Here is a 17707-nt window from a genome sequence, read left to right on the forward strand (position 1 = left end):
ACCCCAGATATTTATGTAATGAGCACCTCCGAAGGCCAGTAAAATTTTATCGACCGTCTCCATATCCATTTGCATGACCTTGCTTCAGCCCCAGCACACCCTGGAAGGGGTCCTGTCTCGGCCAAGGTTTCCCACTGCTCACCAGTCCCAAAGCTTCGAAGGCCCCACTCCTTCCGAATAGGCCAAAGGTGGAGCCACTGGCATCCTCCAGGGGTCCAGCTGTAGCTGGGCTGCTGCTTGGCCCTCCCCTCCCCTGAATGCAGCCCTGAGGCCCCTTGGTGGGCACATGCCTCACTGCCCACTGGGGGAATCCAGCCCAGTCCCTGGGGCCCTGGTGTAAGCACAGGCTGCTTCCTCCTCTGCTCTAGCTTGACTTCCTGCCCTCTTGCTGCAGGTGCTGCTCGGCCTGGGGTGCTCTGGGCAAGGGTTTGGGTATTTTTCCAGCAGATTGGAGGTGAGAGAAAAACAAAACAAAATGCGAAAAGCTGCCCCTGTTTGGGTGTGACTGGCAGGTGGCATTCGTCCCTCAGCAGGTGTCTAGCCTGTTGGGGTCCCTGTGAAGGGCCTCATGGGCCATCTTGGCGGCACACGGGGTTCGGGAGTCCCAGCTTCTGTTCCTGAGGGCTCTGCTCCCTTGAGACGACCTCAGCAGCTGGATTCGAGCCCACCTCGGCGAAATTCCTGAATCTGTCCCCGCTGTCCATGCCGCACCTGGTTACGGTCCCTCGGGAACGGCGGTGACTCAGTTGCAAACAAAAACAAAAACAGCCCCCACGGAGCTGCCGCTTGGAACCCCCCAGCTGCCGTCTGCAACCGAAAAGCCCTTTCTCTGAAACTTAGGGGACTCCACAAAGAAGAACACTTAACAAGCATTACACCTCGGATTCAGAGCAGTTTGTTAACACTCATTTAGGTGGATCCTAAAGCAATTTTCAAACTGAAAAAAGAGACAGACAGACAGACAGACAGACATTTTTCTCTGGGGCCTAACGCCGCTTTCTCACACTGCGCACACGGGAGGGCTGGACCCCCCTGTGAGGGTCCACATGGGGCGCGTGTTCTGGAGTTGTGGGTCCATGCAGACTGTTCGTGTGTCCTTGGGGTCCACATCTGCACACCGCCTTGTCCGCTTTTTCACGCAAATATTCTCATTTAATATTTCTGTGCATTGCAAGATCCTGTACTTGTTATGATTTTTTTGTGCTTGTTATTTTATTTTTTTAAGAATTTATTTATTTATTTTTAGAGAGAGGGGAAGGAAGGGAGAAAGAGAGGGGGAGAAACACCGATGTGTGAGAGATACATGGATCAGCTGCCTCTTGCACTCCCCCACTTGGGGACCTGGCCCGAAACCCAGGCACGTGCCCTGACCTGGAACTGAACTAGCGACCCTTCGGTGCTCAGGCTGGCACACAGTCCACTGAGCCACACCAGCCAGGGCTGTATTTGTTATTTTAAATTGCTCTACTATGAGGAGGACATCAAGGCACAACGTGGCCTGCCTTGTCATTTCTGGCCAGGTGGATATTTCTGGCCAAGTTCTCTCCTCGGCACAGTCCTTCTAACCACTGGATCCACCAAGCACGTGCTTGTCGAGTTCCTGGCCCCGGGACCACGCCGACTGCCAGTCCACCCCCCTCCCCGGGCTATTCTCTCACTTCTATATCTTAGCTATCTCCTTCATGGCAGTTTTCACAATGTGAAAAGCCTGTATATATTTTACCATTATGTATTTATCTGTTTGCTAAGTGTCTCTCCCTACAGACTGTGAGCTCCAGCAGAGAAGCGATTATCATGATTTTTGCTCATCTCGGTGTGCCCCTCTGCCTGGTGTGATGTCTGGCAAATGGAAGGAGCAATAATGACTTGTTGAATCAATGAGTACATGAATAAGAGAATGAATGAATGAATGAGTAAGTGAATGGCATGAATCCAGCCTCAAAGAGCCGACAGCCCCATAAGGCAAAAAAGATGCCCACACATAACCACAGAATAAGGTGAAAGGAGGCAGAAGTTATTTCCAGCTGCAGTCACCAATCAGGTAAGCACCCCAGACTTCCCCCAGCTGCCGAACACACCTTGGTTCTTATGACTGCTTTTTCAATCAGCCTGTCTCCCTGGGGAATCAGGCACCAAGTAAAAATTACTTAGTAGGTCCAGTCATGGAGATTGCTGTGCATTTCTAGATGGTTCAGAGATCCTCAACCAGTTGTAAACAACACGCTCCAAGACCTGCCGTCCATGCCCAAGCCCTCCACCTAACCCTGGGGTCCGACGAGATAAAGGAAGTGAAAACGCGGTGCACACTGAAACGTGCAATACAAATGTGAGGGATGATGTGGCCTGGTTCAGTAAATCGGGTGACACCAGGTTGTTTTTCTGTCGCTTTTCTTGGTGCCTGTGGACCTCCTTCTGGGCTGCAGCTCCTTGCGTTCAGTGGCCCCCACCTTCCTTGAACATCTGAGCGGGGACTGGATGCTGCCCTATGGGCACCGCGCCAAGGAAAGCTCTGTCCACACTCAGCAGCTCCCCTGTCTCTGCTGAAGGAGGCTTCTAAAGAGCTTGGCGCAGTGGGAATACCAGGCTCTGGGTGGCCATCCTTTAGGAACCGGGAGACTCCAGGCAAACTGCTTTACCTCTTTCAGCATTCTCTGTGAAATGGGCCTTCCCCCCTTCATCACCCAGTACAGCACCTGGCACATGGCGGGCACTCAGGAATGATGGTCTTCTTCTCCATCTCCCCTGGAGAAGCCCATGGGAATCCCCACATAATAATATCCTCTAAAGACTTTGACTCAATGCCCTGAGTGATCAGCATGGTGTTCAGACCCATGCTGGAAACGTAACAGGGATTGAAGTAGACAGTATACTGATCAGGTGGTCATTATAGAATAGGCTGTACTAACAAATGCATAGAAGATTCGTGTTTTAAAATTTTCCTTACAAGTATTTTGTAGACATCAGCAGTGGCAGCTGCTGTTTGACCAGGGAATGACCCTGACCACAGGAAATTGGGCGAGTGTGAGCAATTCACATCTCGTTCCCAAGTATTGGCCGTGGACCTGTGGATGGAGCCATGAAACTACATGGCGACGTACGCAGGAGAAAACACTGAAACACCCAAGAGCACAGCTCAGAAACTGCACATCGCCAGAAATTCCTTAGTTTCCCTCTTCCCATGGTTCCCCTGTATAAACCAGCCAGGACGCCTGAGATGCTCAGATGGGCTTTGAGATGAGTGTGCCTCATCTTCCAGGTGGCCGGCACCCGAATAAAACCACTTTCCTTTACATCAGCACCTGCCTCTCGAGTGCTGGCTTTGCAGCAGCGGGCAGCAGGGCCTGAGTTTGGTTACATTTGGGGGCGACTCTGGTGGGATAAGGTGGACTCAGGTAAGGCCCGGAGTGCCCGGGCTGGAGTCCCAGCTGCTTGGGGCAGGCCGACTCCACGGTAGGGATTGCAGGGATTTCCCAACAGCTGCTGAGAGTTCTTTATCTCGGGGACTCTCCCTGCTCTCCCTCTCAAGGCATCAGTGGACTTTAAATGCTTTGCTGGAAAAAGGAAGCAGGTTACTGGTGGGCTGATGAGTCTAAACTGGGTGAAGTCCCTGGTGTGCGCCCCCAGCGCCACTGTCTGGGTTCTTTGAATCGTGTGGGAGTCGTAGGAGCCAATGGGCGCTGTCCCGATGTAGGCACAGCTCAGTGACTAAGAAAAATCCCAGGTCACCCTGTGGGATTTGGAGCACACTTTTCGTACTCTGGTTTGCAGGTTTCTGGGTTGGGAATCTTTGTTCTGTTTGAAAGCTCTCATCTGTCTGTGTGTTTGGGAGTGCTCTGAGAGTTCTTGTCTGTCTGAAGTGAAACTTCGGCTGTGGTCATTCTTTGCTTGCTGTCTTATCTTTTAAGGATTTGGCTTGCTCCTTGCTGTTTAATTCACACAGGGAATCTTCTGTCGTTGTCATCAGGGTGTTGTGCCATTTAAAACTTATGAAAGTAGCCCTGGCTGGTGTAGCTCAGTGGATTGAGCATGGGGCTGTGAACCAAAGGGTCACTGGTTCAATTCCTGGTCAGGGCACATGCCTGGGTTGCAGGCCAGGTCCCCAGTAAGGGGTGCATGAGAGACAACCACACATTGATATTTCTCTCCCTCTTTCTCCTTCCCTTCTCTCTAAAAATAAATAAATAAATAAAATTTTTAAAAAACCACTTGTGAAGGTCATTTTTGCTAATGTCCTAGTCCCTCCTTTTAGAGTATCTAGTTTGAGAATACTCATTGTTTGAGGTCTGTCTTTGCTTTAGGTGTTGTTTTGGTTCTCTTTTGAAATGGACAGCTTGGTCTTGATTCTATCAGAGAATTCATTAGGTCAAATTTTAGCTGACTTGTCAATTTACCACTGTTAGTCAATGACTAATTAAAGCTGTTTTGCCAAATGTTTGGTAAATGGGATGAGATCTCTTATGTGCAAATGTTCATGTTGTTACACCGCAAGGATTCTATTCAGAAAGGACTTAAATGGATGGTTCAGAGAGGGGGGAAGATCTCACTCCCCTCCCAGACTGTAAACTGGGAAAGGAGAAAAATGAGGAGATAAGTCTTTTAAGCAATTCTGGGTCCTCCTCCCAGAGAGGAAGGAGCTGTGGTGGCCCCGGGAACAATGGCACCTCCCCCCGCATGTCCTATAAAAGTAGCAGGGGCGACTGCTTCGTTTCAATATAATGGGGGGGGGGACACTTTTAAACTCAAGCAGCTAAAGCCAGCCAAGCCTGCCTCCCCCACCTCTTCTCCAGCCTCCTTAAAGTTGCCAAGGACAAACAAACTGAAACATAAAAATCTTGTCTCATCTAAAATCATTAATAATACTGTGTATATGTATGGTAAATAAGTGAGAACTATCTCAAATGTTTTTTTCTTTTTCAGAAGTATGTGGTCTGGAAAAACATTTGCTATTAAAGCTGGCTTAAGTTTAATTGATACCTTTTAAAGTTATTAACATAAAATATATGTTTGCTTTGCCTGAGTTTGCAGGAATAAGTTCATATTATCTCTGTTACAGAATTTGTCAAGAAAATGGCTTGAGTAATAACCATTAAGAGCTAATGAATAGATGTAACTACAATAAAAAAATCTTTAATATATTTTATTGATTATGCTATTACAGTTGTCCCATTTCCCCCCTTCTCTCCCCTCCACCCTGTACCCCCTCTCCCACCCACATTCCCCCCCTTTAGTTCATGTCCATGTATCATACTTATGAGTTACTTAGCTTCTACATTTCCCATACTGTTCTTGCCCTCCCCCTATCTATTTTCAACCTACATTCTATGCTACTTATTCTCTGTACCTTTTCCCCCTCTCTCCTCCTTCCACCCCCCTGCTGCTAGCCCTGCATGTGCCCTCCATTTCTGTGATTCTGTTCCTGTTCTAGTTGTTTACTTAGTTTCTTTTGGTTTTGCTTTAGGTGTGGTTGTTAATATTTGTGAGTTTGCTGTCCTTTTACTATACATGTCTTTTCTTTATCTTCTTTTCTTAGATAAGTCCCTTTAGCATTTCATACAATAAGGGCTTGGTGATGATGAACTCCTTTAACTTGACCTTATCTGAAAAGCACTTTATCTGCCCTTCCATTCTAAATGAGAGCTTTGCTGGATAGAGCAATCTGGGATGTAGGTCCTTGTCTTTCATGACTTGGAATATTTCTTTCCAGCCCCTTCTTGCCTGTAAGGTCTCTTTGGAGAAATCAGCTGACAGTCTTATGGGAACTCCTTTGTAGGTGACTGTCCCCTTATCTCTTGCTGCTTCTAGGATTCTCTCCTTTGTTTTTACCTTGGCTAATGTAATTATGATGTGCCTTGGTGTGTTTCTTCTTGGGTCCAACTTCTTTGGGGTTCTCTGAGCTTCTTGGATTTCTTGGAAGACTATTTCCTTTGCCAGATTGGGGAAGTTCTCCTTTATTATTTGTTCAAATACGTGCTCAATTTGTTGCTTTTCCCCTTCCCCTTCTGGTACCCCTATAATTCAGATGTTGGAACGTTTAAAGGTGTCCTGGATGCTCTTAAGCTTTTCCTCATTTTTTTGAATTCTTATTTCATCATGCTTTCCTGCTTGGTTGATTCTATCTTCCTTCTGGTCCACTGTATTGTTTTGAGACTCAGTTTCCTTCCTTTCACTATTGGCTCTCCTCCGTATATCTTCCTGCATCTCTTTTATGGTAACTTGCATCTTTTCATCTAATTTGCGCCCAAAATCAACCAATTCTGTGAACTTTCTGATCACCAGTGTTTTGAACTGTGCATCCGATAGATTGGCTATTTCTTAGTCGCTCAAAAGGATGAGTCCTGGGGGACTGATCTGTTCTGTTGGAAACATATCTCTCCCTGTCTCTCCTTTTTTTTTCTTTTTTTTCCCCCGGTCTGGTTGATCTTGTTACAGTGGGGGGCAGAGCCTTAGGTGTTCACCGGGGCTGGGCACCCCAGTCGCTAGGTTGTGACGTTATATGTGGGGGCAGGGGGGAACAATGGCGGTTGTTCCGTTCTCCTGGGCTCAGACCCTTCTCTGGGATCCTGAGCTGTGAGCTCTGCCCTGGTCCACAATTGCTGCCTCACTGGGTCCGCCAGCCGCAACTTGCATACTCAGGGATCACCGCTGCGGTCTTGCGCCCCAGATGGCTGTTGCACCGATTTCGCGCCAAATTTTCCCTGACCTCCTCGCGCCCGACCTGCGCCAGCCCCGCGCCCACCCGGCTGTCTTCTCCTACCAGTCTGGATGTACGGGTCTACTTCAACTTCTTGGCTGTCCGACTTCCATTCAGATAAATCCTCTATCAGTTCTGGGTGTTTTTCTGTCTGTAAATTATTGTTGTTCTAATCTTGGTTGTGCGAGAAGGTACAGTGCGTCCACCTATTCCTCCATCTTGCCGGAAGTCGCCCAATAAAAAATTTTTGATAGAGCTTTTTGGTAATTATATATATGTGTGTATGTGTATATATACACACACAGCTAAACATAGGTCCACAAAGTCTGGGATGACTTGCAACTTTGGGGTTTTTCTGGGTTTAAGTGGTGAAAACTATTAAATATATAGATTTTTTAAATAACAGGATACTAAAATACTAATTGATCTGAGTTTGCCTGCTTTAACTTCTTATTGTAGAGAAGCTAGAAAATGGACTTGGATCTGTTAATGAATATATCTTGTACTTTATTTGGAGTATGCCTCTTGACAATGAAAAAACAACCTGTGTCTAAAAGTTATGAGCCCTGGCTGGTGTGACTCAGTGGATTGAGTACAGCCTGTGAACCAAAAGGTTGTAGGTTTGATTACCAGTCAGGGCACGAGCCCAGGTTGCTAGCCAAGTCCCCAGTTGAGAGTTGAGTCCCCAGTTGAGTCCCCAGTTGAGAGAATTGATATATCTCTCACACATTGATCTTTCGCTCTCTCTTTCTCCCTCCCTTCCCCATATCTCTAAGAAGTAAATAAATAATTTTTAATAAAAAAGTTTGAAATGTATTCATAAAAATATTGATCTAAAGAATGCCAATTACTTACTTTTAATTGTCACTAAAAGTCAAGATTTCTAAGAATTAAGAATTCTAATTAAGTTGGGAAGAAATTGTATGGTTTGGTAATAGAAAGTATAAAATATGAAAATGAAACCAGAAAAGTCAGTGTTCATGCTGCCTGTCACTACAGAACCAATAAGTAGAGACAAGGATTGAATCTTTATGAATGCTTTATTCAGATGGCCAGCAATCTGAGAAGATGGAGTGTTAATCTACCCTCAAAAACTGTCTTAACATCTCATTTCAAGGCGACCTTTTTGTAAGGAGAAAAAAAAGTAGGTAAGGGGTTTGGGGAAAAGTTTAATTGGATAAGAGTTGCAATGTGACTGTGATTTTCCTATTATTTCTTTATCTGTTGATCAACAATTCTTTATCTGAGTCAAGGACATTCCCTCCCGGGAACACCACGGCTCACGTACCCTGGGGCACAAGGTTGAATTGCCCATCCACCTCCTGCAGTCACAGGGTTATGCATTCCAGTTCCTGGAATAACAGCTTTCCACAGGCATTAGTCACTTAAGCCTGTGAACTAAAGCTAACACCTTTAACTCTTGAGTTTCCCTGTGAAAAACACTTGTTGAAAAAGAAGAGAAAATAATTTTTTCTAAAATTGGTTATTTCTGAATGAGTTAAGAAGAAGCTAAAAGGGAATATATATATTGCAGAAAGATTGTATAAGTTGCAGAGGTTTATGTACATTGCAAAGAGTGGGCAAATTGAAGGTTTGTAAGGAGAGATCTTAAGAGGAAATTATATAGTTAAGCTGAATAATGAATTTAATTAGGTAGATGAATGTAAATATCAAAATAAGAATACAGAATATCTTTGGTTCTTCTTTAGTATGTTAAAAAGGAAAAAGGTTTTCCTGTATCTACCTAGAAAGCAAAGATTCTATTAAAAAAAAAATAGTTGTGTGTTATATTGTGTTGATCAGGTACTTGATTACTTAAAAACCCATGTTCTTTATCCTAAGAACTAAAGTTTTGCTAGCCTATAGCTTCTCGGCCTTTTGGCTAAGATTAAATGTAGTATCTGTTCTTATCAGTTTAAAGTTTTGCTAGCCTATATTTATGTTTGATATGTTTATTGTCATTTTCAGTAAATAAATAATTTAATATTGTTTTATAATGATATATAATCTTTTGGTCAATTATGTTTGATGACCTTCCCAAGGGCTTAAATTTTAAGAGACTTTGTCTTGACCTAAAATTGGCTTTGGGTCATTCCAGTGGGTCCCTGGAATGCCGTGGGGATTTGGTCTTTCTCCTTATGAAGGAGAAAATTTTGAACTAATTAGGCCCATTTGATATGCTTAAAGGACACGGGAAGCTTTGTCAAGTAAAGAAATAAAAACGATGTTCTATTTTCAATACAGAGAAAGGAGGGGCCGTAGGAGGAGGTTGCCTGAGGCAGTGATGAACAGTCTAGGACGGGATTGGCCGAGAAGCTGAGTGCCTCCGGAGCCCATGGAATTATGGGCGAGAAGATGTAAAATAAAAAGAGGACTGAGACTGGCTCTCAGGCTCTCTCTCTTCTTCCTCGAGGATGCCTGGATGGTCATGCTGCAGCTGCCTGCATTTCCCAACAGACAGTATTTTGGATGGGAAGAAAGTCTGGGTGAGGCCCAGGGTCAGGCTGGCCTGGCAGAGGATGGCAGGGCTATTCTTCTTCGGGTGTTCTAGAGGGGACAAGCTCTGAGGCAGACACCTACCATTCTTCCAAAATTGTGTAGCTTTTGTATCTCCTGTTGTTTTAGTTTGTAAACTAACCCTGTAGACATAAGATAAAAGTGGATTGAGTGTCAGACTGTGAACCAAAAGGTCGCTGGTTTGATTCCCAGTCAGCACACATGCCTGGGTCCCCAGGTCCTGGCCAGGTCCCCAGTGGGGTGGGGCTACTGTGCACTGATGTTTCCCTCCCTCTCTTTCTCCCTTCCCTTCTCTAAAAATAAATAAATAAAATCTAAAAAAAAAAAAACTACCAGGGACTAATAGAACTCAGGTGTTAGTGTTTAGCCTTGATTGATAGGTTTAAGGATTAAAGCTGAAACTAAAGAGTTAAAGGGTTTAGCTTTAATCAATAGGCTTAAGTGACTAACGTAGGTGGGAAGCTGTTATTCCAAAATTGTGTGTCTTTAGAATAAAGACTCCTTTCCTTTATCACCAAACCTTTGCCTCTGGAATTTTGCCCAGAGGGTGGCAGCAGGCAACACGACCCCACTTGTGGTTCAATAACATTTCTACACACATGTATTTATTATTTAAATGGATGTTCTAGAGATTATATAAAAATCTCCAAGAGTCTACAGAGTTCTGATATACTTTCATTTGTAATTCTAATTGTTATTTTAAAATGTTATTACAGGAAAGAAAAAAATACCTTTATCGATTGCATTATAATCAGATCTATAACCACATCATTTTAAGGTTTTTTGTCATTTAGAAAAAGTCATTGTTTTACCCTGATGCATTTACGAATATGTTACATCTTCAGAAAGATCCATCAGAAGCACTCTGACTTACTCTAAAGTACATATTTCTGAGAATAAATTTTCAGATCATATTTTTAACTGGATGAAGATCATTAGAACCATATGGAATAACTGGAGCTATAGAAATACTGGCAAATAATCAGCATAAACAAAAATTGGTTATGAGACAGAATGAACTGAAGATGATTGCAGTTTTTGTAACTTTTTATTGAAAATATTGCTGTCTTTCATCCTTTTGTTTTTCAGAAATAAGGAAACTTGTTTATGTTTCTTAAAGCAATTTGGTAAATTATACATTCATAAGCAATACTGAGGCATTTATATTTTTCTCTCTACCTGATCCTTCTGGAATTTGGAAATTTGTAATGACAGAGTAGGGTTATTTCCATGGCGATATGTTTGTCTGCATAAATCCAATAGGAATCTGATTTCTTCATAACAGGACAACTAAGGCCAATTTCCAATTGTGGTTTTATTTACAAAGACTTTGACTGGAATGTCATGTCTGAGAGTGACATGCCTAGACTACAGATGTCACCAGAAAACTTTAAGGAATGAAGATTGACTTTGAAGCCAATAAAAGCCTTTTGGAGAAATGGTGTGGTACCTTACTTATTCATACGGTTCATGGAAGTCTTTCTAAGTAAGGGGTGAAGGTTGCTTTCCTGGGAGATGGCAAGGAAGAACCTCAAGAACACTTGGGGGACATTTTGGGGAACCTGGAGAACTTGAGGAACTCACCCTAAGTTATAGGTATTTCAGGCAAAGCCTTATGGCAGCTGGGTGGCTTGGCTTTCCTGTCTGTGCAGCTAATGAAAGCTCAATCTGGAAATTCCAGCAAAGTGCATTTGAGAGAGCCGATGTGATCAATTGCTATCCCAGTTATGTTTATGCAAGTAATCCGGCTGAATCGAAACTAGACTTAATGCAGTAAATGATTTGGTCTTGATCTGGCTCTGATAAAAATGAAGGTTATTTCAGGGGGAGAAATTGCGTTTCAACAAACCCTAATACACAGTTATGGACATTAAACTTTAGTTCAGTTAACTTCAAAGCTTTATTTTTCACTTATACACAGACAAGATTGGAGCAAGGATGGTAGACCAGGTACAGAAGGTTACCAAGGTGGAAAGCTCAGGTGCTTAGCCACAGGCATGAAAAAATAAATAAATAAAAAGAGACACACAGGCAGATGGTGACTCAGATGATAAGTGAGGAGGCCCAAAGCTCCTCTAGACACCCACAACCCGTCACTATTTCCCCACAGGAGCCCCAGGTACAACAGGCAGTGGGGAACACATTGACTGACTTTTAGTAGTCGTGGGAGCCGCGTACTCCCTATCAAACACCAAATTGACTAAAAAACCCCAACAGTCTCAGTCATAGAGATAAGGAGACAAATGTGGCAACAAGCCTCTCTCCAGGCTTCAGAATACCAACTCAGGACCCTTGAGTTATCACACAGCTTATCACACAGCTTCCTCAACTTCCTCTATTTGCCTGAGTGTCCCACCTCTCTGCTGGGATGGGGCTTGCTCTGTAAACTGAGTAACCTTTTCACCTAAGAGGTGGCAGCTTCACCTGCAAGTCCCACTGGAACATGCACTCCAGCTCCAGATGCTTTCAGCCTGACCCCAGGGCCCCAGAGGAGAACGGTCCCTTCCTGAGATCTACAAGCAAGTACAATTGTTTGGGCAGATGGGGGCTCCAGGACAAGCAATGGATGTTCACACGGACGGCCTGAGATCTCCCCAGAGAAATCCCAGACAGTGACGAATATTTCTTTAGGTGTACGGTATTAGCCTGGTGCAAGTCGGCATGTACTTTGGAATCTCCCTAAGACTTGAATCACCAGAGCCAATGAAACTGTCACCTTACTTGCTGAATTAGCTCACACTGTATACCAGCAGAGCAAGAAGGAGTTTGCATAACCACCATCAACTCATCTGGCTGTACTTACGTGGACACCTCAGCTCAGCTGGAAACAAGCATCACCAAAACCTAGCAACAGGCTACCTGGCTTCAACAAACATTGGACCACCACCCCCCTCTCTTTGAGGGAACTGCAGATTGGTTTGCAAGTCTATTTTCATGGCTACCACAAGGACTCAAGTCCACATTAGGAAGAATTTTTAATCTAGGTCTAACTATTCTTTTCTTTACAATGCTTGTCATTATTGTGTCAAAACTCTTTATGACTTGGTTTTCCCACACCAGAAAAATTATACTGTTCAACAGGTACCTCTAAAAAATATATATCTGTTTTTAATTCACGGGATTTTGCTTTACAACAGGCTAACATTTTTCATTCCCCCAGAAGACTCAGAGGACAACAATAGCTCCCTAGATATGGAGGAAAAATGGACAGTGGGAATCGTAACAGTCATCGAAGTAAACATAACATACTAATCAGGTGGTCATTACAGAATAGGCTGTACTAACAAACACGTGGAAGATTCATGTACTAAAGTTTTCCTTCTAAGTATTTTATAGACATCAGCAGTGGCAGCTCCTGCTTGACCAAGGAATGACCCTGACCACAGGAAATTGGGCAAGCGTCAGTGACTCACAACCAGGAGAAACACTGCCTGCACGTCCTGTTTCCAGATATCGGCCGTGGACCTGTGGAGGGAGTGATGAAACTACATGATGATGTACGCAGGAGATAACATTGAAACACCCAAAAGCAGAGCTCAGAAACTGCATATCGCCAGAAATTCCTTAGTTTCCCTCTTCCCATGGTTCCCCTGTATAAACCAGCCAGGACGCCTGAGATGCCAAGATGGGCTTTGAGATGAGAGTCCCTCATTTTCCAGGTGGCCGGCACCTGGATAAAACCACTTTCCTTTACATCAGCACCTGCCTCTTGAGTACTGGCTTCTGAAGTGGTGGGCAGCTGGGCCTGTGTTCAGTTACAGAAGCAAAGAGTAAGTAAGTCTGTCCTGGGGCTAATCCCAGACTCTGGCCCCAAGGAAGTCAGGACAGACTGAGCAGTGGGAAGTGTGGGCCTCAAGTGACCAAGGGAGGGGAAAAGAGGTGCCACCAGTCCCTCTGAGGCTGTCGCTGAGATCAGGCTGAGCATGGCTCTGAATAATGAGATGGCCCTAAACCCCACAGACTTGAACCTCGAAGGGCCTCTTGAAGCCTAAAAGAGACCACTTTTGGATCAAGAACAGATCTGAGAGTTTTCCACAACAGGTCCAAAGAACCCCAGAGATGGTCAAGTATGGAAACATGAAGGGCTTCCCAGCACACTGAAATTCACAGACTCTAAGATAACGGGGGAATCATCCGAGCCTCATGAGGCCAGCCTCAGCTGTGCTAGCCAGAGCTTCTCCCCACTGGCCACCATGCAGAGGTCATTTTGGGGCGGTCTCTGAACCTGGAGAAGCCAGGGGTCTGGCTCCAGGTGGTGCCTCAAGAAAGGGTGTGTGACTTCCTGCACTAGGGGGAAAATCCCATCTAATTCAAAATTTATCTTCTGCTAACGATGGGTCATGTCTGTGGTCTCCATCGCTAATGGGGCTGAAGAGGTCCGACCAGAGGAGAGGGTCACCAGCATCCACCACACACCCTTTAGTTCTTCCAATAGTTGCCACCATGGTGGCCTCTAGGAAAAGGTGTACCCCCAATGGTCCCCAGAGTCCCATGGGTCAACCTCGTTCTGGGTCAACAGCAGTGGGTGTGGTGAGAGGAGGCACACCCTGCTCTGGCCAGTCCCATCTGCTCTTGGCAGTGACCTACTTGATGAGGGGCCTCAGCCACACCTCTGTGCCACATTTGCGTGGCTCTTGAGCAGTCCCCAACCTGAGTTTCATATCCTCACACCAAGGGGAGGCCTGGGGCTTTTCTCCCATGGTCTACAGTTCACATACAAGGCCTCCCAGCATTAGCTGGAAGCCTGTCACGAGAGGTTCCACATCTGAGCTCCTTCCCCCAGGTGACAGAGGAGGAAGGAGTGGCAGGGGAGGCAGAAGGCTGTGAGAAGCTCAGAGACCCTCCTCCACTTCCCACCTGGCTCCTCCTCCTTGGAGGAGTTAAAAGAATAAGAAAGGGTTGTCTCACCTTCCTCAGAGCCTGCAGCTTTGATGACAGCCCACGCTGCTCCTCCGGCAGTCCTGCCTGGAGAACAGCTCCCACAGGCCCGAGTGTCCTCCCAGCAGATAACAAAGCAAAGGCATATGGTTGGGCAATGGTTCAGGAATGATGGGAGAAAAGGGAGTCCTCTTCTCTGGTCCTAAAAGGGGGAGGTGGCGAGGCACAAGTACGCACATCGTGGACCACGGCGGTGACTTTTCAATGTTGGTTGCCAAGGCCATAACCAACCACCCATAGAAGGGGGTTGCTTGTTTGTTTTACCGCAGGGTCAAGTGCTAAATGTTCTTAGACTCAAGGGGCAAAAGGTCTAAACAAAGAAAATGTGTTCTTTCCTGCTCGTATCCCTGGGGGCTGGTAACATCCAGCTGCTGAAATAGCCAGGACCCTGGGCACCGGGAGGCTGGGAGGCAGCTGTGCTGGCCTTCCCGGGCCCTACCTAGCTTTGCCTGCTGTGTGGTCTCTAACGTGTACACTGTGTCTCTGGGCCATCCTCACCTGGGAATTGAGGGACAACAACCTGTCCTTTAAGAGAGGACAAAACGAGACAAAGGGACCCTTGTGATTAGAGGGAGGATCCCTGTGTTCAGAGGGATGTGAAGTTAGAATGACTAGGCGGCACCCACCCGTCTGCCTGAGAGAAAGGCTTGGGACGGCGCAACATGGGGAGAGGCCTCGGAGACCTGCCGCCTCGGCTGAGGTCGCTCCTGCGAGGACCTCTCTGAACTTCGGTCCCTTCCCCTGTGGAATGGAGAGGTTCAAACGTGAGAACACACAGGTATGCTCTTCACAACCTAATACGCTCTGTACAAATGTTAAGAGAAGAAAACAGAATGGGAGGAGGCTACAATGAGTGGAGAGAGCATCTTTCAGGATGCTGTACCCTGAGTTCCCACTCTGCGGACAAGATTCAGAACTCTCAAGTTCTCGTCCAACTTTGAGATTCTCTGATGGCGACAGGGCTGTGGGAGGAAGCACTTGTGGCACCTGTCTGTTCCTGGGATTTATGCTTCCCATTCTGCATCTCTGTGCAGGTCCAAAGGAGCACCCATACCTAAAGTTTTGGTCCTTTGCCCACCCATTCTGGGAGAGCCCCAAAGCTCAAGGAAAGGGAGGGCAGTGTGTGGCTTGTGCCCTCTAGTGCTCAGTATTAGCACTGCATCCAGCTGCCAGAGGGTTGGGCAGGGCCAGGTGTTGATGTGGTCTGAGGATGGTGCGAGATGAAGGTAGAATCTGGGCCTGAACTGTGCCCGGAAACTCCAGAATCCATGGCTGTCTTGACCCCCTTTTCAAAACACATGTTCTCTGTGGTGCGTGGAGGGAAACTGCACAGGGAAGAGAAAAGGGATATAGCAAGGGAGGGGTTGACACAGCTCTGAAGGCCCAGCCACCCTGACACAGGCTGTGTCCCTTTGAGGGACCAGGTGGGCCCTCCTCACCTCGGGGGACAACCGCACAGCGATGTCCTGCCAGCGTGCACCTGGGCCCAGACGACTCCCTTCTGTCACCCCCACCCCTTAAAAAGAGGACAGATTGGGTAATCGCCCTGGTTGGGACCCTGTGTGTGCAGCCCTCACAGGGCTGATGACATTGGAGAGGGGAATGAGCCTGGGGGCATGACCCCCGGAGAGGAGCGGGAACAGGATGAGTGGGAGGAGGTTCTAAATTATCCATCAGCAGAGGCCTGAGGGCCCGTACATAAATGCATAGAGAAAACAGGTGGGGGCAGGGGAGGAGAGAGATGGGGCCAGGGTATAAAAAGGGTCCGCAAGGGATCAATTCCAGGATCCTAGGACCCAGCTCCCCAAACTGCTCAGGGACCTGTGGACAGCTCACCCAGCTGTGATGGCTGCAGGTACGTACCCCTAAAATCTCCCTGAGCCTGCTGTGTACTGAAAGGCAATACAGGGGGCCCTGCAGGTGGGCAGGGGCACTGACCCTGGGCTTTGGGGTGTCTCAATGTGAGCATAGACATCTGCGCCCAGACATGTGGCCAAGTTTTAAATGCTCTCAGGCCCTGGGGGACGGAGAGGAGAAAGGGAGGTCCCTGGGGTAGGGAAAGGGCTGGCTGGAAACTCAGGCTTCCTCGTCTCTGGGGCCCCACTCTCAGTCTCCGCGACTCTCTCTAGGCCCCCAGACCTCCGTGCTCCTGGCTTTCGCCCTGCTCTGCCTGCCTTGGCCCGAGGAGGTGGGCGCCTTCCCCACCATGTCCTTGTCCAGCTTGTTTGCCAACGCTGTGCTCCGGGCCCAGCACCTGCACCAACTGGCTGCTGACACCTACAGAGAGTTTGTAAGCAACCCGGGAAGCTGGTGAGGGGCGGGGGGCAGGAAGGGCCCCAACATAATGGGAGAAAATTGATGAGTTCAGGGTGATTTTATCCAAGTGAAGATGCTGTCAGGTGAGTGTAAACTGAGGGAGGTTCCAAAGAAAGCAGTGATGAGAACCATGCACCCGCTTAGACCTGGACCAATGTTCCTTCTCCCAGGAGCGCATGTATATCCCGGAGGGTCAGAGATATTCGATCCAGGCTGCCTTCTGCTTCTCAGAGACCATCCCGGCCCCCACAGGCAAGGAGGAGGCTCGACAGAAATCTGTGAGTGGCCTCTGTGGCCCAGCCAAGGAACAGAGGTCTCCCTCTCTCTAAGAAGGTGGCCGGCCCCATCTCTGCGCAGGAGCTGGGCAGCTGTGCCTGCCCCCGGGCCCCGGGCTGCCTTCTCCCCCAGGTGGCCGAGGGTGGCAGTGGGAGGTGGGATGGCAGGGGGAGGCTTGCAGAGGCCGCCGTTGGCGGGGCTGCCAGCACCCACCACACCCCCTCTCCGCAGGACATGGAGCTGCTCCGGTTCTCCCTGCTGCTCATCCAGTCCTGGCTTGGGCCCGTGCAGTTCCTCAGCAGGGTCTTCACCTCAAACCGCGTCTATGAGAAGCTGAAGGACCTGGAGGAAGGCATCCAAGTCCTGATGCGGGTGGGGATGGTGTTGGTGGCCCGACCCTGGGGCCGTGCCTGCCCTTCCCCGGGGCCAGGAGGCCCCTCTGGCTTAGCTGAGGGGTGGGGGACTTACGAGAGCTGGCAAGAGAGGTACTGCCACTGTTCATGTAGCAGCTCAGCCCTGACCCTGGAGAAGTCCTACTCCTCCTTTCACCTTTTGAACCCTCCATGCCTTTCTCTAAGTCCTGGAGGGAGGAAGGGACGTGGAGGAGGAAGGGGGAGCCGCTGGCAAGGACTGAGTCTCTCTCTCTCCTTCCCTGTTGCAGGAGCTAGAAGACGGCAGCCCCCGGGCTGGGCTGATCCTCAGGCAAACGACTTATGACAAGTTTGACACAAACTTGCGTAGTGATGATACAGTGCTCAAGAACTACGGGCTTCTCTCCTGCTTCAAGAAGGACCTGCACAAGGTTGAGACATACCTGCGGTTCACGAAGTGTCGCCGCTTCATGGAAAGCAGCTGTGCCTTCTAACCGCTGGGCATCTCTCTGACCCTTCCCCAGTGCCTCCCCTGACCCTGGAAAGGGACACCCCAGTGCCCACCATCCTTTCCTAATAAAATAAAGTTGCATCATAA

The 17707-nt window shown here is 47.5% G+C and overlaps 1 protein-coding gene and 1 pseudogene across 1 annotated transcript; both read left to right on the plus strand.

The window, feature by feature from the left end:
* The first annotated feature begins 8553 nt into the window (after positions 1–8553).
* On the plus strand, positions 8554–8668 carry LOC114504465 (annotated as a pseudogene).
* A 7265-nt stretch (positions 8669–15933) lies between these two features.
* Positions 15934–17707, plus strand: LOC114502866 (somatotropin). Its single transcript, XM_028520111.2, has 5 exons — positions 15934–16001; positions 16276–16436; positions 16633–16740; positions 16970–17110; positions 17400–17707. The coding sequence occupies exons 1-5, from the start codon at positions 15992–15994 to the stop codon at positions 17601–17603; spliced, it is 624 nt and encodes a 207-aa protein (XP_028375912.2). The 5' UTR covers positions 15934–15991; the 3' UTR covers positions 17604–17707.

The sequence above is a fragment of the Phyllostomus discolor genome, chromosome 8 (assembly GCF_004126475.2).
Source record: "Phyllostomus discolor isolate MPI-MPIP mPhyDis1 chromosome 8, mPhyDis1.pri.v3, whole genome shotgun sequence".
NCBI classification, from domain to species: Eukaryota; Metazoa; Chordata; class Mammalia; order Chiroptera; family Phyllostomidae; genus Phyllostomus; species Phyllostomus discolor.

Coding starts and splice junctions, on each gene's coding strand:
- LOC114502866 (XM_028520111.2), top strand. Junction 16,437..16,632: donor CTGACACCTACAGAGAGTTT/GTAAGCAACCCG, acceptor TCCTTCTCCCAG/GAGCGCATGTATATCCCGGA. Junction 17,111..17,399: donor GCATCCAAGTCCTGATGCGG/GTGGGGATGGTG, acceptor TCCCTGTTGCAG/GAGCTAGAAGACGGCAGCCC.